General features: G+C 36.9%; 3 protein-coding genes across 3 annotated transcripts; 2 read left to right on the forward strand and 1 right to left on the reverse strand.

Annotated features, from left to right (window-relative positions):
• Positions 1-1,785: 1,785 nt before the first annotated feature.
• fam43a (family with sequence similarity 43 member A) lies at positions 1,786-3,026 on the reverse strand. Its single transcript, XM_056248636.1, has one exon. The coding sequence runs from the start codon at positions 2,832-2,834 to the stop codon at positions 1,791-1,793; it is 1,044 nt and encodes a 347-aa protein (XP_056104611.1). The 5' UTR covers positions 2,835-3,026; the 3' UTR covers positions 1,786-1,790.
• A 1,082-nt stretch (positions 3,027-4,108) lies between these two features.
• Positions 4,109-11,536, forward strand: lsg1 (large 60S subunit nuclear export GTPase 1). Its single transcript, XM_056248633.1, has 14 exons — positions 4,109-4,505; positions 4,876-5,002; positions 5,518-5,638; positions 5,751-5,837; positions 5,930-6,016; positions 6,175-6,235; positions 6,319-6,495; positions 8,620-8,970; positions 9,065-9,166; positions 9,416-9,559; positions 10,030-10,153; positions 10,263-10,342; positions 10,432-10,605; positions 10,718-11,536. The coding sequence occupies exons 1-14, from the start codon at positions 4,404-4,406 to the stop codon at positions 10,895-10,897; spliced, it is 1,917 nt and encodes a 638-aa protein (XP_056104608.1). The 5' UTR covers positions 4,109-4,403; the 3' UTR covers positions 10,898-11,536.
• A 97-nt stretch (positions 11,537-11,633) lies between these two features.
• tmem44 (transmembrane protein 44) lies at positions 11,634-20,237 on the forward strand. Its single transcript, XM_056248634.1, has 9 exons — positions 11,634-12,047; positions 12,120-12,249; positions 14,561-14,651; positions 14,751-14,911; positions 15,048-15,134; positions 15,354-15,524; positions 16,286-16,519; positions 16,632-16,775; positions 19,952-20,237. Exons 1-9 carry the CDS (start codon positions 11,902-11,904, stop codon positions 20,138-20,140), a joined length of 1,353 nt encoding a protein of 450 aa, XP_056104609.1. The 5' UTR covers positions 11,634-11,901; the 3' UTR covers positions 20,141-20,237.
• The last annotated feature ends 3,306 nt before the right edge of the window (positions 20,238-23,543 follow it).

Raw genomic sequence — 23,543 nt, forward strand, 5'->3', positions numbered from 1 at the left:
TAAATGTATCTGTGACCTACATCATTTGTGAAGCTGGCCTATATCTGTTAATGCATCTGCTATTAACCGTACATTTAATAAGCTCCATAAAGGAAGCCCCAGCTGAAACACAGTTTAATAGTTAGGTAATAGGTTGTTCCCTTATACATGCAGGCTCATTTTAGCATATCCGTTTATTGTTCTGCACTGTGCAGGGTTATATACTATATGCGTGGTATGAAGGCTTTTGATGGTGAATCCCATGGAGGTGGGAAACATGGGAACATGGGAACTTGTTTGATGCTTAGACTGCTGGAAAAGTCTTCAGATCTGAAATTTGATTGCCCTGTTTTTAGCGTAGCTTATATTATCATGTCTAATAAGGTAGCAGGTTTATTTTTTTTATAACTGTACAAATCGTTATTTTACCCCTGATTAAATTCGGCGGCAGGTCTAATAATTAGTTTAGCATTTTAAGATTCTATTGATGTATAGATTCTGCCACTCAATTGTTCATTTCTCTGCCATAATTTGAACTTGTTTACATGTGCAGATCTGAAAGGAGGCCTCAATACATGTAGAGCGATGAAGAGCTGGTGGTGTGTGGCACTGCTGTAGGAAGTGACCTCTCTGCCAGCATTATTAACACTCTCACCACAGGGAACATGCGGCTCCCCCTCAAGTGCAAACGTGCCAGCTATTGTGAGACTCCAAAGGGAACGTAATATGGTGCCTACATGCTTCTGAAAGCACACTTGAGAGCATAAATGTGACAGCAAATTTAAACCTGCTTGGAAGTTCAAGTTGTTTAAATAATATTTGACTTATGGTTTTTACAGCAGAAAATGTTCAACGTCGATGTTCGATTGACTTTTTTTATTGGTGTTCACAGAAACAAACCACATTGTTTAAAAAATAATGGATTTTGTTTACACATTATGTATTTAATATATACATCTCTGTACATCAGGAAATTGGCTCTTTTGCACAGCAAAGATAAAACATGTTTGTAAGAACATTTGAGAACAATATTATGCACATAAATAACATAATACTTGTCTGAAATCCACCACAGTGCAAAAAACAAACAAACAAAGGAACATCCTGAAAGGAAAGTAGTTTTGTAACTCGTTGTTTAGACACTTCTTTCGAAAGAAAGAAACAAATATAGAAAGAAATAAAGATTGAGTTACATATTTCAGGACTGGTGTTTTCATTCATTCAACAAAAAAACAAAATTCCTTGAGGGAAACGTATTAGGTAAACAGATCTTTCCTAAAACCTCTTTCCCCATAGAGAGGTTAACAGAGACTTTAAGCGTCTTATTGCGCAGAGCAACTTCCATCCAGACCCCTAATGAGGGATTATTGTGCGAGTGTCTGTAAGTCCACAAACAGATCCATGGCTTGTCTCAAAACCTAGTGAGCCGCCTACCTAGACGGCATTTTGGTGCATCTCTAAACCTCCACTGTAAAAAAAAGAAAGAAAGTGCATTACATTTGTCTTGGTTTCAATCTTGTCACAATAATTCTGCTAACTCAATTCTCTTAATCAGTAAAACCATTTAAAATGTTGTTGTTTTTTTAAAGTGCAGGTTGTAATTTTGGCACCACTTTGATTTTACTTAAGGCGGCAGTTAAGTGAACTTTTTTACACTTTTGGCCCAAACATGATGTCTAGGTAGTAGGCAGCTCACTAGGTTCACACACATCCCATGAATAAGCGAAGTGGCACATTCATGCACTCAAACGCTCTTCTTCATTATTACCATGTAACATCGCATGTCATTGCTGGGTACAGATTGACTTTAGTCAGCCGACTTCTTGCATTTTCCTATCCACAATGCCATTAGACAGAGAAACAGTCTCCTGGTTGCTCTCTATGGAGGACTCGCTGCTCGTGCTCTCCCCGGACAGCAGGCGAGTCACTCTCAGATCGGCTTTTAGCGTCTGCACGTCGTTCCCTATACTCATGGAGCCCAAGTCATTGATAATCTGACTCAGTTCTTGCTTGCCGTTAGACACACAGTCGCTGTCGTTGTCCAGAATATCCTCGCACTCAAAGTGCATGGCTTTCTCCTCTTCCTCTTCCCCGACCAGGTCCTCCGTGATGGAGCCCAGCTTCGGTGCGCTCCTGCTGCGCTCCACCGGGGGTTTATAGTAACACTGTCCGTTTAGCAGCTTCCTCAAGGGCACCAAGGGAATCGTTTGCTCCCCGATCAACTGCTGCTGCTGGTGCCTGGCATCGTCCCTTCTTTTGAGTCTTTTAAACTCGGCCAGTGCTGTCGCTGAGGTCTGGTAGAGGAGCAGCGCCATGGCCTTCGCCTTCTCCGGCTTGGACACCAGCACGGCGTGGCAGCGCAGCATCACCGCCTTGTGCTTCATCTCGTGCCGGTAGATCCAGGCGAATACCTTGGGGAGCCGCGGGTCTGCGACACAGTAGGTGATCCTGTGCAATAAATAGAGATGTCCAGGTCTCTTCGCCTTTTCGTCGACGTGGACCATGCGAATGCCCTGCGAGCTGATGGTCAACTTCATCTTGGTGCCGTTCTTCCCCATCTCGCTCTTGCCCCAAATCTTACTGACGGCCACGTCCGTGCATCCGTCCCCCTTGGACTGAATGGTGGTGGCATTCCCCAGATACAAGACCGTATACGTAGGGTCCTCGTTGGTGATCTTCACCTTTTTCCTCTTGGATTTGAACATGCTCCCGACTCTGTTGAGTGCGCTTTCTGGGCAGGATTTGGCGAAGGAGGTGAGCGCGGAGTAGTTGAGGCTCACGGCATAGCCCTTCTGCTTGGACTGCTGCTTGTCTTCCTCGATCAGCTCGAACTTATTCTTCTTCCAAGGCAACATACTGGTCGTCTTGAGGACAGTGAAGATACTAAATCTACTGTACTATTTCTATTACGCCTAAATTCTACCCCGAAACAGGCTTTAGTCATCTATCGACTTGCTTTAAGACATTTTCAAAGTTGCAGAGCACTTCGTTGACCTGTGAGCGGTGGAGTATCGCGTCGGACGCTATAGTCGCCGCATCACTAAGTAACACACTGTACAGTACAAGCGTGAATCAGTGACTTATATACCAGAATGAACCAATTCAGACTCTCAGAGGGGAGCGAGGACGATACCAAGATGGGGATTAAAGGGACAGTTCACCCAAAAATGAAACTCTGGTCATCATTTAGGCTACTCACCCCCACGTTGTCCCAAACCTGTATGCGTTTCTTTCTTCTAGTGAACACAAAATACTATATTTTAAAGAATTAACAGTTGACGGCACCCCTTGACTTCCATAGTATTTTTTCCGACTATGGAAGTCAATGGAGCCCAATCAACCCATCAACTGTCTGGTTACCAACGTTCTTCAAAATATTTTCTTTTGTGTTCAACAGAAGAAAGCAACTCATACAGGTTTGGAACAACAAGAAATGAGTTTATGATGGTTTTTATTTATTTATATCTCTTTAAACGTGCCTGTAATTAATATATTTTTAATTAAAGTTATTTATTTAAGTGTTTCATATCGGCTCATCTGTTCTCATTATGCGTATGTAAGACAGTAAAGACTGTTTAGTTTGGTGACGATAAAATGTTTTTCTTTGCTAATATACTTTTCTTTACTGATATTGATACCGACGTAAAACAAAACACAAACCCTTATTTGAATTTCTATAAGGTTAAAAATGGCACAAAAAAAAGAATACAACCTGATACTATATAACAACAACAACTACTATAATAATAATAATAATTATTATTATTATTATTATTACGACATATTCTACAATAATGAAAATAATTAAAGTAAAGTTTAAGCATGCATCCTGTTATTATAGGTTTAATAACAATGAAAACAACAACCAAATGTAATTATTAATTAAATATTAAAATGATTAAACATATTACACATTTAAGTATTATTAGCAATATTTTTTCATTATTATTAATATTATTATTGCCCCTCTTTTTTTACCTCTGCATAGAGCAGGAAGAATGTTTTGGGCGAATCTGAAACTTGTTATGTGATGCCCTCTGCTGGTGACATGCTAACATGACTCAAGCAGTTTGCAAACATCCGGAACCATTCAAAGCAACGCCTTTGGGTTTCCTAGGGACATATTTTAGTGAGACACCATAGCCCTAGAACAACCAAAAAGATGTATCTTTTCGCTGTAATCTCAGTCAACCTTTAAAAAGTAAACATATGCACTCGACTAAGCTGAACAAACCTAAAAAGGGGATCTATTCTTGACGCCGTATTGCTCTAAAGAGGAGGTTCCTCTCATACGCCAGTCCGTGTGACTTCCTTCCTTTGCCATAACAAACATACCACATGGGTGAAGTTCTGTCTATTCGTATGTCCACGAACAGCTCGCTGACACATTTATATCGCTGTTTAACCGTGTAAACGTATCTAATATGGGAAAGAAGAAGGCTCACGGAGAAGGCTCGGGGTTAGGGAGAGCTTTAATAAAGGAGAGACTGAACGCAGGCCGCGGATACAGGAGAAATGACACATGGGTAAGAAAAAGTAACTGTCTGATCATAAAATTGCTCTTTCGCCTATAGCATTAGTCTAGATTATTGTAAAGTTCTATTAATATAGAACATTTATAAAATAATTGGAGAAACCATGACTTATTATTTTGTAATTTTTGATTAGGGGTCGACAAACGTACGATATGCGTAACATAAACAAATATTTATGGATTTAAAAGGTTTTTCCATCATAAACCAAAACACATGGACAACAAAATATCCTGTTGAAATATATTATTTTTGTTTAGTCAAGAGCGAAACAGATAGAGTTTTAACTTGATTCAGTAGATGTACATTTTAGCCAGTGTTATTCAATAAATCTGATGTATTTTCATTGTTTTCTGTCTTTTAGCTGCACACCAGCGAGCTGAATGATGGATATGATTGGGGTCGACTAAACCTACAGTCTGTCACAGAGCAGAGCTCTCTGGATGACTTTCTTGCCACAGCTGAACTCGCTGGAACTGAATTTGTTGCAGGTTGGTGGTAATATCATTTCTGGATTATTTATACGATTATTTCTAGGAACCAGGGTTATTATCGTTAACTACAATTATTAATAACATTTTTATTAATTGAATTAAATTCAAGCAAACCACAACAATCCAATCAATTCCCAATGGACAAAATCAAGTCCCTTCCTACAATTTTTTTCTTGTTCGAGAAGCTGTTTCACTCGGATATACGTCTCAATAGAGAAGAAAATACTATCACAATTTCCATTTCATGCTGCTTTATATTGCAAACTGGTATTAGCTATCATACTGTTTAATTATCATAATCATAAACAAACTGGTTTGTAACGCAAATAGTTTTACCGTTTCCTGCACTTTCTTATTCTTCCAGTTATTTCCCTATAGTGGCTAATGAATCAGAAGTCTCGCACATTAAAATAATTCCTTCTGCTTTGCAAAATTAGGTGGATAATAGTATATAAATAATACTAAAATAACCCTGCTAGTAACAGATAAAAATATGTGTTATTCTTTTGCAGAGAAAATGAACATAAAATTTGTCCCAGCTGAAGCGAGGGCTGGCTTGCTTTCCGCTGAGGAGTCCAGACGACTGAAGAAACTCCATGAGGAAAACAAAGAGCTCTTGCGAATCCCCCGGAGGTATGTTGTTGTGGAATAAATTTTTTACTTTTTAATAAAGTTCCACTGATCTGCCATAGATACTCAATTATGCAAAAGCAAATGTATTCAGGATTGTGTTCTGTCACTGCAGGCCTCCTTGGGACGAGAACACAAGCTCTGAGGTTCTACAGCAAACCGAGAGGGACAGTTTCCTTACATGGAGAAGAGAACTGGCAGGGTGAATGTTTGATAAATTTAGTCCAAAGACTAGCAAATCAGATTCTCCAACAACAGGATAGTGTTTGTGAGCAAATGCACTCTCTGTTATAGGTTGGAAGAGGAACAGAAGATGATTCTTACCCCTTTTGAGAGGAATCTCGATTTCTGGAGGCAACTCTGGAGAGTTATTGAGAGGAGGTGAGCTTTTGATTGCCTCTTTTCTACAATGGATATTTTATTTGTACTTTTTACTATCAAATTACACTGTGATGTAAGCATGATGGTTTCTTAGGGGACATTTACACTACAACTGAAAACTAGTATCCTAGAATACTGTTTTTTTGTTTAATCCTCAGTGATGTTGTGGTTCAAATTGTTGATGCCAGAAACCCGCTTCTCTTCCGGTGTCCAGATCTGGTAAGTAACAATAAGACATTGGCTCAAAATAAATACACTTGCTCTTCCTATTTTAATCATACTTCATTTTGTGTCTTCATCAGGAAAAATATGTAAAAGAGGTCTCTATTCACAAAGTAAACATGCTTCTGCTGAACAAAGCTGACCTGCTCACTAGAGAACAGCGGCGAGCTTGGGCCAGATACTTCCAGAAAGAGGGGATCAGAGCGGTGTTCTGGTCTGCTTTAGCTGAGGCTCAACGACTCGAGGCAGAGGAGAAGGTAAGATATATTATATGTAAATGTACTTTTATTTAACAAGGATGCATTAAATTGATTACAAGTTACAGTTAGACATTTATGTTACAAAGAATAATATCTCAAATAAATGCTATTCTTTTGAACCTTTTAGAGATTAATCGCTTGTATTCCTTATTTGTAAGTCGCTTTGGATAAAAACATCTGATAAATTTATAAATGTAAAGGTTCTATTCATCAAAATATTCTGGAAAAAAAGTACTGAGAAATGTTTCTTGAGGAGCAAATCAGCATATTAGAATGATTTCTGAAGTGACACTGAAGACTAGGGATGCAACGATTACAGATTTTGTAAGTACGATTATTGTCTGAGAAATAATCACGATTTAACGATTATCACGATTATTATGCATCACTTAATTTCACAACACTACTAATGTATAATATCACATGAACACTCAACACTAGATTTTAATGTGTTATTTATTGCTGCCACAACACAGTACACAATTAGAAAATGACAAACAATAATCAATCTCTTCCTTTGGAATTAGAGAGAAGTGCTTTGTAAACATCCAGCATTTTTCTTTTAAAAATAACAAATTAAGTCAAAGGCTGCAGGGCACTTTGATTGAAATAGATCACAAAATTATTAAGTGTTTAGTTTGTTCTAAATTTATTTTCAAACCGAGGTAGAAAACTTGAAAACATGAAAACAATATCTTGTTGGTATTTGACATAAAAACATAAATAATACTATAAAGGGATAATAAATCCCAATGAAAATAAGAATAAACAAAATATTTGGCTCTATTCAATTAAATGCAAGCTAAATATTAGGCCTATGTATTTCTTTTAAAAGAAAACAAATATAGTCCAAATGTTATCCACCAATATTATTGTACTTATTTTAATACTCTTTTTTAATTATTAAACCAAATTTCACATGTGCTTTTAGGAAATCATCTATTATAATCTCATTATTTTGGTTTGTTTGTTTGAAGTTTGAGTACAAATTATAGAAAGAAACTGAGAACATCTCTCATGCAGTGTTATTAATTAACTGAAATGCAGTTAATTGGTAGTCCTAGAAGTCTACACGGCCCTGATCTTATGTTAGTGTTTTACACCGGGCATATTACAACTACAAAGCCTGACATTTACTCAACACAGACAGGAGAAAGCAATAGGATATTAAGTTAAATGTTCACTGACTGAAACTCTTGAGAGCACGTCACATTCTGTTTTCCACAGACTTGCGTAACCAAAACATTCCGCTGTTTTTTTGTTGTTGTTTTTTTTTTTACGTTGCAAAGCTGAAAGTTGCACGCCGCGTTCTCCTATCCAAAGCGCTAGGGCGGTTGCGCTCCGGAGGCGTCTGTCGTTGCTCTGTTGATTCTTGTCACTTGACCCACGGTGCGCTTGCGGCATTATGAAAAGTTGAGATGTTTTTATCTCGATGCAGCGCGGACGCGCTTGGAAAAAACGAGCGCGTCGCTTCCATTATGAGCGCGGACACCGTGCGCCTACATTTGAAATGAACTTGAGCGCGCAAAAGACGCGATCTGTGAACAGGCCCTTAAGGCGTTTTTTCGGTGGAAATAGAGCGTCGCTGCTTAGTCCCTCAGTGGTTGACGAGCACGACACTTTAAGCTGGTGCACCGCTGGTGTAACTTTGTTTTCGTTTTGTGTTAGGTGCAAAAGTTCCGTTCCGTGCCGTCCGCGGTGTAGCATAGTCTTTACGATTAATTAACCGTGACGTTTTAAAGCGCGGTTAATTGTGAAATCCGGTAATCGCTGCATCCCTACTGAAGACTGGAGGAATAAATTACAGTTTAAAATATATTAAAATAGAAAACCGTTGTTTTAAATTGTAATAATATTTAACAATTTGACTGTTTATACTTATATTTGATAAATGCAGCCTTGTTAAGCTTGGTGATTCCTTTCAGAAACATTAAAAAATTGTACCGACCCCAAACTTTTGCACGGTATTGTATATAATTTTAGAACTAGGCTTACCTGAATATTTGTGTTATGATGCACATGAATTGGTAAGTTTTTAAGCGACTCATTCTTGTCACCAGCATGATTCTTTGAGAACTGTGTGTTTATTATTCTGTTTCTCCTCAATACCTGGTGTTTAAGGGAGAAGAGCTGATGGACCAAGAGGATCAGAGTGATACTGAACAGGAAGCAGCCTCCAAAAATGCCACAGATCATCATGAGGAAAATAGCACTACACCAAATGAAGAGAAAGATGAGAGTGAGCAGGATGAAGAAGAGGATGGTGAAGAAGGGAGAGTCTGTGTTGATGAGAAAGAATGGCAGACATGCTCTGAGGAATCAGGAGACGAGGATCATGCAGAGGAGAACCCAGGATCCGCAGCGGCTTTTTACAACTCGAGCCGTTTGTTACGTAAAAATGAGCTGCTGGAAATTTTTAAGTCTGTGCATTCTGGGCTGACATGCAAAGACGGACAAATCACAGTTGGATTGGTGGGTTTAAACAACAGTTCTATAATGTATCAAACATTTATGACACTGTCCATCAGAACTCATATTCATATTTCCACTCTAAATTCTCATTAAGGTGGGATATCCTAATGTTGGAAAAAGCTCCACCATCAACACCATCATGAGGAATAAGAAAGTCTCAGTTTCAGCTACACCTGGACACACAAAGCATTTTCAGGTGACTATTTCTAATTAAGGAACAATTCACAATGGAGTTACTGATATTTTCTAAACTTTTTCTCCTAAATTACTCGTAAGAAACTCTTAACTACTTCCTTACATCACTCATTTTCAAGCTGTATACCAATAGCAGTCAACCAATCTGATCAAGAATTTAGCAACTAGCGATGTATAAGCATTTTTACATGTACATTTACATGTTTACGTTCTTGGGGTTTATTTGACTGTTGGTGTGTCTATGTTTCAGACTCTGTTTGTTGAGCCTGGTCTCTGTCTGTGTGATTGTCCTGGACTGGTCATGCCATCTTTTGTGTCCACCAAAGCCGAGATGATTTGCTGTGGGATCCTACCTATCGATCAGATAAGAGATCATGTTCCAGCCATCTCTTTGATATCCTTTTTAAACAGCAATGACCATAACAATTGCATTTTTGCTTGATCTTTTAAGTTGTATGTTCAATGGATTAAAAATGTATGGTTTTTTTTGTAAGTTTTCTTATGCTCACCAAGGCTGCATTTATTTGATGAAAAGTTCAGTAATATTGTGAAATATTATTACAATTTCAAATACTTATTTATTTAGTATATTTAATTAAATATAGCCATAACTCCAGTCTTCAGTGTCACATGATCCTTCAGAAATCATTATAATATGCTGATTTGCTGCTCAAGAATTTTTTTTTTTTTTTTATCAATGTTTAAAACAGTTGTGCTGCTTCATATTTTTGTGTAAATTGTGATGCATTTTGTTTTTCAGGATTCTTTGAATAGAAAGAATCAAAAGTACAGCATTTATTTTTAATAGAAATCTTTTGAAGCATCAAAGTTTGAACTGCAGGATGTTTCCCTTAACCTAAATACGTATGTCAGACTATCCCTCGAACTGTGCTGGAGGGGACCTACGGTATCAACATCATCAGACCGAGGGAAGACGAGGACCCTGATCGACTGCCTACCTATGAGGAGCTGCTAATGGCATATGGATGTCAGTTAACTTTGCATGATGTACACATTAAGGCATTTCGCACCAATTAATTAACCTTTTTTTAAACTCTGCTACTACTGACCAATCATAATTTATTTTCTTCATGCAGATATGAGAGGTTTCATGACGGCACACGGCCAGCCAGACCAGTCAAGATCAGCCCGTTATGTTTTGAAAGACTATGTCAGTGTAAGTGCCTACATTTGCCACTCTGAATTTTATAGTTATGAACATGGCGAATGGGAGATGCTAATCGGATGTTTTCTGAATCTCTGCAGGGAAAACTCCTTTACTGCCACCCTCCACCCCACATTGACCCTAAAGACTTCCAGCCTCAGCACGCCAGGTTTGCCATGCAGATTGATGATGCCGAACAGATTTCTAGCAATGCCAACAAACCATCAAAAGTCAAACGCATAGAGAACACAGTGGATAAAAGTTTCTTTCATCAAGTGAGATTCAACCCATGAAGGGATTTGTTTTGTAATAATGTTCAGCTGGCAGTACATTACACATCTATAAATTTTGAGGTCTAAATCAATCAAAATCTGCAATTTTTCATAGGAAAATGTGCGAGCGCTGACCAAGGGTGTGCAGATGGTGATGGGTTATAAGCCTGGAAGTGGTCCTGTTGGGCCTGCAAATGCAAACACAGAACAACAGGCTGGGAAGCCCTGGAAAAAACATGGTAACCGGAACAAGAAGGAGAAAGTGAGAAGACTCACCAAACATCTGGATGCGTGATCCCTGTTCTAATCAATTTGCAAGGGCAACCTCAAAGATGTCTGGATTTCATACACTCTTTAATGCAAAGACTCTTTAATGAATTTTCAAATTTCACCATAACGTTGAAGTGATTGATGAGTGCTGCTGGACATTTGGACATTCCTCTTTGTTTGAAATATCATCACTTATAATAATAAATAAATTGTCACTATTTTATCAGTGTATGGGATGACAAGATTAATGGTCCCAGACAAACGCTAATAAATGAAGCTCCTTGATAATGTAGTTAGTTTTATTCTTTAAAAAAATTTGCTAATTTAATTTCAGTAGAATATATGAATGTCTAGCAAAGCTGACAATTATCGTCTAAGTATAGTGGTGGTTTCTCAGTGTAATTTCTCTCAAATTCATCATTAGGACTGCGGTTTGTAATTTTCTCCGAAGCTATTTAAATATGAGGTATTGTTGAATTGTCTGTTGTAAATAACCTCTTAAAGGGTAAAATGTTTCTTAATATATAAGGGAATGTGTATATTTTAGATGGTTAGATCTCTTGCATGTTTTTCCATTCCTTCTAATCACACTTAAAATTATTTCCTGCATTATCTCAATGACCGGTCATAAACTTGCATTACATTAAATACATTACAAACAGTCTTTCAGGAAATGTTTTTGTGGAGTCCTCATACTTCGACTTAAAAATTACAAATTGTGGGAGCTAAAATATAATCATTGAACTATTTTAATGTAATAACAGGGATGTACATGTACGAGCCACTTCACAGGATAGGCTAGCATTCACTTTCCAAACGCAGCCAATCAGCTGGGTGAACGTTACGGTACGTAATTAATATGTATGAGCCAAGCATGTGGGCGTTACCAAAAAGATACAGGTGATTGACGGGGGATCGCTATTCGCTACCATCCATACAGCTGGCAGCTAATGATAGAAGTTAGAAACAAACATTTGGATTTTCTCGGAGTTTCTTCTCCCTCAATGGGTGACAGTATAAGTGAAACATATGGATAAAATTACATTCTTAGACATTGTCCACCGATGGAGCCCAGAGTTTGTTAAAGGTTGTCTTTCGACATATGAAGAACATATTTGCATCTCGGCTGCTCTTTACGTCTTGTCTGCTTTTATATTACTGGTTTCCTGTTCACTGTGAGTGTCATGTTATTAAAATTACCCGAAGTTTGTAAATGGATAAACTTATAATTTGTTTCCCCCTCTCAGTCTTCTTTATCACAGATGTAAATCGCGAAGCAGGATTGTGGGCGATGAAGCATTCTTCGCCTTATATTGTTTCGTGGGCAATTTGTGCAGCGCAGTGGGCGCTTTCCTTTCCAAACAGTTTGATTTTCAGGTGAGAAATTAGACACAAGTTCGCAGAACTGTTTTATCATCACCTTCGTATTGTAATTAAAGGGATAGTTCACCCCAAACATTTAAATTATATCATTAATTAGCACAAGTCTATTTGATGTGATGTTTACATCTGGAAGACGTATTTTTAAGAGTGTTTGCTCATCTGCAATACGTATATAGGACGTTTCCTGTAAGATGTCAAATAGACGTTTAGAAGATGTCTTTAAGATGTAATGATTTAGAATGCATGTTAAACTGACATCTTCTAAACGTCTATTTGATATCTGACAGGAAACGTCCTATAGACGTATTGCAGATGAGCAAACACTCTTAAAAATACGTCTTCCAGATGTAAACATCACATCAAATAGACTTGTGCTATCTACTCACCCTCATGTCATGTAAATGGTAAATGGACTGCATATAGCGCTTTCACAGACCCAATGGCCACCAAAGCGCTTTACATTTTGTCTCACATTCACTCACTCATTCATACACCGACGGCGTTTTCTAAACCTATCTAAACGATGTAATTTTCTACCTGTAAGACTTCGGAACACAAATGAAGATTATATCTGAGAGCTTTCTGTCCCTCCCTGACAGCTACCACTTTGACACTTCAAAAAGTTCATGAAGGGATTGTAAAACTAACCCATATGAATTGACTGGTTTAGTCGCTTTATAGGGTGCAATAAGATGAACAGATTAAATTTAGGCTTTTATTCACATATAAACATTCATCAATTGGCACATCAGTTGTGGTAAATGGAAGTTCAAACATGCTTGGTTGACGTGCGAGAACCAATGAGGTTCATTCTCTGCTGCTTCCCAATTCGCCTACTTATACTATGCCCTAAAAGTACTGTTTTTGTGAAGAAAAGGTACATACTTTTGAGTGTGTACTGTGTATAGCAGAAGAGCTTTGGGACATACTACTTTGTCATAATTGCATCTTTATTGGACGCTCTGTCGCTTAGTTCCGTGCATCCTGTCACTTTTTAAACTGAACTGTCAATAATTTTGTCACAGTTAAAATCCAACACATTCAATTAATTTAATTTTCTACCGTTTCAGAGAGAAATATAGGAGCACGTTGATCTGCCAGTCATGGGTCTTTCATGCTGAGAACTCGTGTTTGCAATTTGCATAATGATGCAGTTAAATGTTAATGACCAAACGTATCTTTACAAAAGTTCACATTGCTGTTGCAGATGAAATATAATGTGGATAACATTGAATAAATATATTTTTGTCAGGTTAGATACTGATACGCAATCAGTCAACCCCGAGTCCTCGTCCAACACACAATGAGTGTGTGTTCAATATTAGCTGTGCACTGATCTGGAAAAGTTGACCAGGTATCTTTGGAATACTCATTTCAATATACTACGGTTTGGGACACACTAATTCTAATTTTGAATACTATTTAGGGCGGATACTACGAGAATTGGGACGCAGCACGTTTGAGCTTCTGCAAGGTTTGTTCTCGCACATCAAGCAGGTTCGGTTGAGCTTCTGTTTATGTTCGCGTATCAAGGTTTATATGTTAAGAAATTAAATCTGTTATCATATAAATCTTAAGTCTCTTAATCTTAAATCAGAAAATGTGGACTAAACCTCTCAATTCATATGGATTAGTTTTACGATCTCTTTATGAACTTTTTGAAGCGTCAATATAGTAGTAGACTGTCAATGGAGGGAGAGAAAGCTCTCAGATTTCATCAAAAAGATCTTCATTTGTGTTCTGGAGATGAATGAAAGTCTTACAGGTTTGGAACAACTTGAGGGTGTTTAACTAATAACAGGTTTTTAATTTTTGGGTGAACTATCCCTGCAAGAGCTTTGAATCAATGACGGTTGAAACCTGTCGACTGATGGTTCGGATTTGATGACACTGCTGTATGCGTGCAGCTGTTCACGTCAGACCAAAATGCTTTTTGGGGTATGAAACAAGAGGAGTGTAGACATCATCAGAGTGAATATGGATAACATTAAAGCAAATGTGTGTGAAATATAGAGAGGTAACAGCTTTTGGGAACCTGTAATGCTGCCTTGTCAGACATGTCACGTAATTCACGTCAGACCAAAGTGATTTGTAAAATACAGAAAAGAGAAGTTTGAACATCACCAGAGTGAATTTGAGCATAACAGACAGTTTGTCAATAAGAAGAATGATTCTACTATAAATGATTATTTTATATGCCACAAAATTGATTATATTACAAATACTACAAGAAAGCAATGCTAACAGTCTACTCTTTCTTATAAACGGCCCTTTGAATAAGTCACATTCTGTGCATCTGTTGCAGATTTCTATGGCTTCATTTATGGCAATTTTGGATGTCATTCATTTCCTGTCAATATCTTTCTCCATTTATTTATGGTATAAGTCAAAAATAGGTAAGGGTTAGATATTACACACACACACACACACACACATATCACTCATTGGTGTAATTGTGAGGTCACAATAAATGGTGTATCATTTGTGCTCTCAAGGAAAGAAAATGAGAATGATTTCCAGGAGGCGGCGGCAGAATTTCCTAGCTGTGTGTCTGCTGTTTGTAATGGGCGGCAGTGTTTACCTGGGTTTGCCAGTCCATTCGAGTGCAAAATCTCCAACTTCATCCATGAGGAGACTACTTGGCTTCTTCCTCAATGTAAGTAAAGTCATTCTCAAAAGAGAGGAGTATATATGGAGCCATACCACATGTAAACTTATGCCATATGCAAAATACTGATAAGTGTTTTAAGCAAGAGTACCACCTGGACCTTACATGTGTCTTTTGGGAACAGGACCACACTGAGCACCTTGGTTACGTGCTGGGTCTTCTGTCCTTCGCAATTAACTGGACCGCCAAGTTTCCGTTCGTCCTGAAAGCTGTGGGTGGCAATTTTTTTTGTTCTAAATCATTTTTAGCACATTATCATGTCTGTCCTCTTGTTTGGCTTAATTAAATAGTTGTGCACTATTTTCATAATGTCAACAGAACATTAAATGAAAGAATACAGTCACAAACCACTGTTGCACGCAATGCATGTGAGCATCATACCCGAGTCCTCATGCACTTTGTTTAAACTGTGCCATTATGTCTTTTTCAGAATAGAGGAGAGCAGGGTTCTGCTGTGCAAGTGTCCTCTAGAGTTCTGTCTTCTGTTGCTGGAGCTCTGTACGGCTCTGCCATTCTTCTCTATGACACAGAGCTAAGATCAGTTATCAGAGCAATGCCATGGATACTCTCTGCCATCAGCTGTGCGGTTCTGGATCTTTCTGTATCCTTTAACAAATACTGTCTGTGAGTGAATGTAGGTCTGCATTTAAATGTTTTGCTTTGGTGCTTTTTTTATCCCTTAAATATTGGTGCCTGCAAAGGCAAGCATTAAACTGCCCCATTATGCTTTTTCAGACATACCTTTCATGTAGTGTGTAATATAGCTGTTTGTGAATGTAAAAGGTCTGAAAAAGTTTAAAAACGAACAACGTCTGTTTGACCCGCCCTCAAACACTGTAGTTGTAGTTGAGGTCTGGAAGAGTTTGGTTCAGGTTTTTGACATGTCGAGAAGACGGTGTTTTCTGCTCTGCAAAAACAAATCCACTTTGCATGCACTTCCAAATGACGAGGACTCGGGCTCGAATTGATACAGTAAAACCGACGCCATCGTGTCTGTTCGTATCACTGTGTATACAAGTGCTGAGGAAGCCTCTGGAGCTGGAATTCAGATATGGAAATGGCCGTTTTATTTTCCAACATGTGCTGTGGTAGACCAATCAGAGCAGAGTAGGCTCTTGGAAAGGATGGGTTTAGAGAAATCGGATCCTTTATCGAACTGTTTCAGAGGTGATGAGAAAAGAAAAGAGGTGATGCTGCAAAGTATATTGAGAAAATTAGTGTTTTTTGACCTTGGCTGGATGTAAACCTGTTGTAGGAGACAAACTAGGAATCTTTAAAATAGCATTATAGTATTTGTGGAAATTCTAAACATGTGAAATGATGTACCTGTTCTCCATCCTCTCTTTAACTTTGATCTTTCAGATCGTGGTCACCATCTGTTTCAGATCCTGCCATAAACGCCGTTCTGTCCGGTCTTTAGACTCGGATACTGAGTCTTTACTCGGTGACTCTTCTATCAAGGGTCAGCTGTGCAACAACAATGTTGAATGCTGTAGAAAGAAGCCTCTGAGCAAGAGGCTCTCAGCAAGAGGCATCTCTCCTAAAGGGACTGACATGGGACTCTACATGGATGTCAACATACAGCCAATGAGGAAGGTTTGCACTTGTTTTTTTCATTTTGGTCAAGTCGTTATATGGTGTTTTGAACAGTCTACTGTATAAGGTATGTTAATGATTAACTACAAGTCATGACTGGTGCCTCTTCCAGGTTTGTTTAAAGGAGGTGACCATCTCACGGGACGGCTCATCAGAGAGTCTTCCTCTGAAGAGGACTGTCAGGGTGGTGCGGGTTGATGAACCGTGTTCATCTGGTACCTCGACTGATTCGTCCTCTCTCGGCTCTGAACTAGAGGTTAGAACCCCATTCTTTTTTCTTTTCAAAGGGATCCACACCTCTATTGAACATCCAGTGTAGTAGTTAAAGGCTGCAGTACTGCTCTCTGAGGGTAGATGGTAGCAGAGTTTTGCTGGTGACTTGAAACAAATCACATGGAAAATATGGAAAATAAGAAAAACAGTTTATTGAGTGTCTTGATAGTCTTTCAAAAGGATATATCTACAGACTTTATTTAACATAATGCTTGCACACTTTACAATCTAATCACTCAATTTAATATGTACCTGCAACCGTATTGCTGAAAATGTTGTTGTTGCGTTCTAGTACTTTCTTGGCTCTCCAAGCAGCTTTTGAGAATGCCAAGTGATTGAGGATGTCATTTAATCTAAAACAAAGGCAAATCGCCCTGGATGAAAACAATTGAACTTTGTTTTATTCACTAAACAGGAAAAAGCTAAGCATGTGAACCTCCTCAGACACAGTGTGCGATAAAGGACAACCCAGAGTTCAGACCATGACATCTTTCTTGATGTCAACAATGTATTCCAGTGATAAATGTAAGCTTTCCGACAGCTCTAACCGTAGGTTAAGCCTGTAGTTTTTGAGCCAACAGCATCAGGCGAAATTGTAATAACAGGTTATATGAAGACTTATAACTAGCTGTGAGAGTTGAATAAATGGATCTAAAAAGTGTCTGAATGAGAGAAGATTGTGGGCATATGTGGGCACATTTCTGACAAATCAAAATGTGACATTCTTGCAATTCCATTCCATTGAGTCACTTACTGTAAGCAGCTGTGAAAGAGAAAGCTGGGCTTGGTGTTCCAGAAGTTCATGTTGTTGCTTGATTGTTCTGCTGTTAAAGATCTATAATAAAGGAACAGGGCAGGACCTCTCTGCATCGGAAGTGGTACAAAATGCTTGTTCAGTCTACAGGAGATTTGGCCCGCGACTGCTATTTTAAGAGCGGGTCTGTCGCCCGCCCCATGCATTGAGAACAGTGGACAGGCTGAGGGGTTTTCTTAACCCTGTTTTTTTAGGAGGGGCTGTTTGTGTCTGTGCATATGAGTAACTAAACACTCCTGTCAGCTATTCATGCCTTAAAGTAATGGTTTAGCCCAAAATAAAAATGGTCATTTACTCACCCATATCTCGTTCCGCACCCATATGAGTTTGTTGTTTCTGCATAACAAAAAATTAGATTTAAAAAAAAAAATGTATTTTTCATTTTAATTATTTATTTTAAAGTTTATTCATTTAATGCATTTATTTTAATAAATTAATTATTCATTAAATGTACTTCTTTATTTTAATAAATGAATTATTTATTAAACTAACTATTTATTAAATGAATTTATTTATTACATTTATTCATTAAATGCATTTATTTATTTTATTAAATTAATTATTTATTAAACTAATTATTTATTAAATGAATTTATTTATTACATTTATTCATTAAATGCATTTATTTATTTTATTAAATTAATTATTTATTAAATGCATTTATTTATTACATTTATTCATTAAATGCATTTATTTATTTTATTATTTATTAAACTAATGATTTATTAAATGCATTTATTTATTACATTTATTCATTAATAATTAATTTAATAAAATAAATAAATGCATTTAATGAATAAATGTAATAAATAAATGCATTTAATAAATAATTAGTTTAATAAATAATAAAATAAAATAAATAAATGCATTTAATGAATAAATGTAATAAATAAATGCATTTAATAAATAATTAATTTAATAAAATAAATAAATGCATTTAATGAATAAATGTAATAAATAAATTCATTTAATAAATAATTAGTTTAATAAATAATTAATTTAATAAAATAAAGAAATACATTTAATGAATAATTAATTTATTAAAATAAATGTATTAAATGAATAAACTTTAAAATATATAAATAAAATAAATAATTAAAATGAAAAACATTTTTTTTTTTTTTTTATCTAATTTTTTGTTATGCAGAAACAACAAACTCATATGGGTGCGGAACGAGATATGGGTGAGTAAATGACCATTTTTATTTTGGGCCAAACCATTACTTTAAGGCATGAATAGCTGACAGGAGTGTTTAGTTACTCATATGCACAGACACAAACAGCCCCTCCTAAAAAAACAGGGTTAAGAAAACCCCTCAGCCTGTCCACTGTTCTCAATGCATGGGGCGGGCGACAGACCCGCTCTTAAAATAGCAGTCGCGGGCCAAATCAAATGAATTTATTTATTACATTTATTCATTAAATGCATTTATTTTATTTAATTATTTATTAAACTAATTATTCATTAAATGTATTTATTTATTTTATTAAATTAATTATTTATTAAACTAATTATTTATTAAATGCATTTATTACATTTATTCATTAAGTGCATTTATTTATTTTATTAAATTAATTATTTATTAAACTAATTATTTATTAAATGCATTTATTACATTTATTCATTAAATGCATTTATTTATTTTATTAAATTAATTATTTATTAAACTAATTATTTATTAAATGTATTTATTACATTTATTCATTAATAATTAATTTAATAAAATAAATAAATGCATTTAATGAATAAATGTAATAAATGCATTTAATAAATAATTAGTTTAATAAATAATAAAATAAAATAAATAAATGCATTTAATGAATAAATGTAATAAATGCATTTAATAAATAATTAGTTTAAATGCATTTAATAAATAATTAGTTTAAATGCATTTATTTATTTTATTAAATTAATTATTTATTAAATGCATTTATTACATTTATTCATTAAATGCATTTATTTATTTTATTTTATTATTTATTAAACTAATTATTTATTAAATGCATTTATTACATTTATTCATTAAATGCATTTATTTATTTTATTAAATTAATTATTTATTAAACTAATTATTTATTAAATTCATTTATTTATTACATTTATTCATTAAATGCATTTTTTTTTATTAAATTAATTATTTATGAAACCAATTATTTATTAAATGCATTTATTTAATTAATTTAATAAATGTATTTATTTATTAATTTAATTTATTTTTTTGCTTGAAAGTTTGTATCATTTTTAATAGGCTCTTATGTGCCATTACTCTAATATTTATTCATTCCTATCATTCATATTCTAATTCTTTTATAAACCATTTTTATGTTTTCTTTGATTTATGCAGTGGGACTTTGAAGAACCAAAAACGCAGTGGATCCCGGTAGAGGAAGCTCCTGAAGATCTCCAGAAATCAGAGGCGTTCCCTCTCCAGGAGTGGCCAGTGGGTCCCATTTCGGAGTCCACCGGCAGACCTGGCACTCGTATTTCCATCTGCAACCGCGCACAGCTAATGGAGAAGTTGGCCTCCAAATAATTTTAAAACTGAACCCTGTGCCACTAAGTTGAATGATCATGCCTTAATTATATAACATGATTTGAGTGTAAGTTTAATAAAGCAGTGTAAAACTGGATGTCATGTTCATTTACAGTGCAAAGCCATCATTTACATCAGGCTTTATATGTAACTCATGTGATCAGGCACATTTTTGAGAAGACTGATGGTGTCTCTCAAACCTCAGAGCTGGTCTGACTATTGTTGCAGTACCAGCTTTAGAAGGCTGATCTACCCTTGTATCCTTTCCTCGTGGCAACGAAGGCTGTCGGCACTTCCCTGTCATTCAAGCTAAGGGCTTTTTCCATTGTCGTCCCCTTTCCTCTCCAGAGCCACGTCGCTGATTAATGGGATGCCTCTGAAAACCTTATCAGACCTGTCGTTTGCATAGACGATACAGAACACTGACAAATGAAGGGAGGTGTCACATTGACTGCCCTAATAAAAGCAATATCACCATTTTGCAGGCTCGCCAGGTCGGGAGGTCACTTCCTTTATTTTGATAGTTTCTGTCGGCTTATTTGAGCTGGACTGGACTAGGGCTGTAGCGATACACTAATCTCACGATACGATACGATACACGATATTCGGCTGACGATACGATATATATCACGATATTCAGCCAACGATACGATTCGATATAATTCGATACACTTACATCATTTTCTGAAAGATTTAAAGGGGACAGAGTGATTTTGGTGACATCTTGTGAGTCTTCCATTTACTTGGATTGAATTAATTGAACTGAAAACTGAAAACATCATTTACACAATATATGTTTTTGACTGGGCAGAGAGTACAGCTTGCAAATGCTGGACAAAATGAATCAAATATGTGTAGAGAAAATTAGTTCTATTTATTGAAAGACAACAGTGCAAACTGTAGCTTATAAGCCTTTGTTAATTGCAATACTGCACTTTATTTACTTTTCAATGGAGAGTTAAAAGGTGCAGCAAGTGGCCTGTTGTGAACAGTTTCTTTGCACTGCCTTTTCTTTGACAGCTTTTTTAGCTTGACACTGAACATGTGACGTGCTTCAGTTGTGCGCGAGGTCAAGCCGTCGCACGTCAGGGAAACTCTCTCCGCGCTGGCCAGGGAGGCTTTGACGTGTGCTCTTGCCTGAGTGTACAGCCTGGGAATGCAAACCTTGATGAGGTGTTCGCGGGTTGGAATAGGATAGCGGGGCTCCATCGCGTTCACCATGCGCCTAAAGCCGGCGTTTTCCACCACCGAATACGATTTTTTTTACATTTTTTTTTTTTTTACTAAGCCTATTTAAAATCGTATTTGATTGCAGAGCGCCGCAGCGCATTCACGCAGCACTACCTCGCTCTCGCTCTCTCTCTCTCTCTCTCTCTCTCTCTCACACACACACACACACACTCATCCGTACCTCGCGCACTTTCTCACTCACGGAACACCGCTGCACAAATCTGTCCAACACAGCGCTGTCAATTTCGGAGACCCAGCTTTAAAAAAAGCTACTAGCCAGCATGCAAGGAGCCTAGCCAACAAGGAGAGCTAAGTTGTTGTTTGAATACAGCTGGATTTTCGTCAATATCGATGCACGCGCGCAGCTGGCCACTAGCGGCTGGCTGACCAAATCACTCTTCATGCAACGCGAACGGGTTTAACACGGGGGATTTGAATGGGACTTATGTATCGATACTCGCGGCCTAAAAATCGATACTTTCTTGGGAGAAAAAATATCGATTTATATCGCAGAATCGATAAAATCGCTCAGCCCTACACTGGACATGGCCCAACAGCCCGAGATAAGGCGTAGACGAGACCATGAGTGTATTCAGCGTCCCCGCTGGTACCAGACTCGGCCTGCCTTGGCTTGTGACTTTGCCTCCCATGCTCTTTGTATCTCAGTCAGTCGGGTTTAACAGATTGGCATTCAGGAGACTTCCTCAAAGCATGATAGCAAGACAATGTGTTGATTAGAGTATGTCAAGCACATGACATTTCTTGTCCTGGTGGCTTTGCGTTGGGGATGTGAATAATGCGTAGGCTCACATAGAATCTGTGGAACTCTGCAGAAATTTCCAACAAACTGAAATGCCTGTCATTCACTAAGTTCAATTAATTCTGTGTCTTTTGCATATTTGTTCACTGAATAACGTTTTGTTGTTGTGGTCTAATGTTATTATACAGTGGGGCTGCCTTTTTAGTTAGTAATTTATTAAACTATTATTTGCAAAAGTAACATTTCCAATTTTAATTATTTATTTATTTATTTCAGCTTTATAATTAATACACACACTGTATATTTACTCAGTGTGTGTGTATATATATATACAAACACACACACATATATACAGTTATATACTATATATGTGTGTGTGTCTGTGTATGTTAATTATAATAACCTTGTTTGGAATGCCATGAAGGTGAAATATTTATTTTTAGGTGAACTATCCCTTTAAGGCACGTTCGCACCAAGGACTATCGAGATATAGTTCCAAAAATCATTATAAATGTAAAACAATAGCCACACCACAATGATATCAGCACAGAACGCACCATTAAGTTGTTGTTGTTGTTGTTGTTGTTTCGGAAGTCATTGGGGTCCATCAACTGTTTGGTTACCTATATTCTTCCAAATATCTTATTTTGAGTTCAGCAGAAGAAAGAAATGTATACATGTTTGGAACAACTTGACGGTGAGTAAATGATGACAGAATTTTCATTTTTGGGTGAACTATTCATTTAAGCTGTAAACAAACATTCACAGTTAACATTTGTATCTTCGAATATTGTAATGACCTAATTTTATTTAGCTCCATTTGTTCTCTCAATCACTTTTTTCTTTAGGTTCTGTGCATGACAATCCTCAAAGACTGGTTGCAATGTGCTCTTTGACACAGACATTGCTGAGCCATCATTTCACAGAGCGTCTGACGCAACATGCCGTGGATGATGCGCATCTGACGTCACTGAGCTCTGGCCGGGCGTCCGCGAGCGGCCTGCCTGAGGGGCTTGAGTTTGTACTTAATCCTCTACCCCCCTTGAAATTGGAGAAATGAAAGCAAACTGGCCGCTTTGTTTAAATAGGTGGAATTCTGTTTGCACATCTGACTCGAAGCACGGATTAGAACATCTGAAGCTGCAGTTGTGCGCGAGAACTGTTTGTCTTTTGGATTGGCATGTAACTGTTACGTCATATTGAACTCACTACACTCTTAAAAATAAAGGTTCCGAAAGGGTAGAACCATTTTTGCATTCCTAAATAACAGTAACTAGCAATAACGATAAAGATATAGGCCTAGTTTTACAAATTGTTCTAGTCCACACCACAGTAATGGCACAGAAAACAATGATTTCCCCCCAGCTGATGAATGATTAAAAACATTGCAACTGACAGCCAATCAGAATCCAT

The sequence above is a fragment of the Rhinichthys klamathensis genome, unplaced genomic scaffold (assembly GCF_029890125.1).
Source record: "Rhinichthys klamathensis goyatoka isolate OS25496 unplaced genomic scaffold, OSU_Roscu_1.1 h1tg000056l_1, whole genome shotgun sequence".
Classification (NCBI taxonomy): domain Eukaryota; kingdom Metazoa; phylum Chordata; class Actinopteri; order Cypriniformes; family Leuciscidae; genus Rhinichthys; species Rhinichthys klamathensis.

Coding starts and splice junctions, on each gene's coding strand:
- fam43a (XM_056248636.1), bottom strand. CDS start 2,834: ATGTTGCCTTGGAAGAAGAATAAGTTCGAGCTGATCGAGGAAGACAAG.
- lsg1 (XM_056248633.1), top strand. CDS start 4,404: ATGGGAAAGAAGAAGGCTCACGGAGAAGGCTCGGGGTTAGGGAGAGCT. Junction 6,496..8,619: donor GACTCGAGGCAGAGGAGAAG/GTAAGATATATT, acceptor CTGGTGTTTAAG/GGAGAAGAGCTGATGGACCA. Junction 9,560..10,029: donor ATGTTCCAGCCATCTCTTTG/ATATCCTTTTTA, acceptor TAACCTAAATAC/GTATGTCAGACTATCCCTCG.
- tmem44 (XM_056248634.1), top strand. CDS start 11,902: ATGGATAAAATTACATTCTTAGACATTGTCCACCGATGGAGCCCAGAG. Junction 12,250..14,560: donor CCAAACAGTTTGATTTTCAG/GTGAGAAATTAG, acceptor CATCTGTTGCAG/ATTTCTATGGCTTCATTTAT. Junction 15,525..16,285: donor GTGCGGTTCTGGATCTTTCT/GTATCCTTTAAC, acceptor TTGATCTTTCAG/ATCGTGGTCACCATCTGTTT.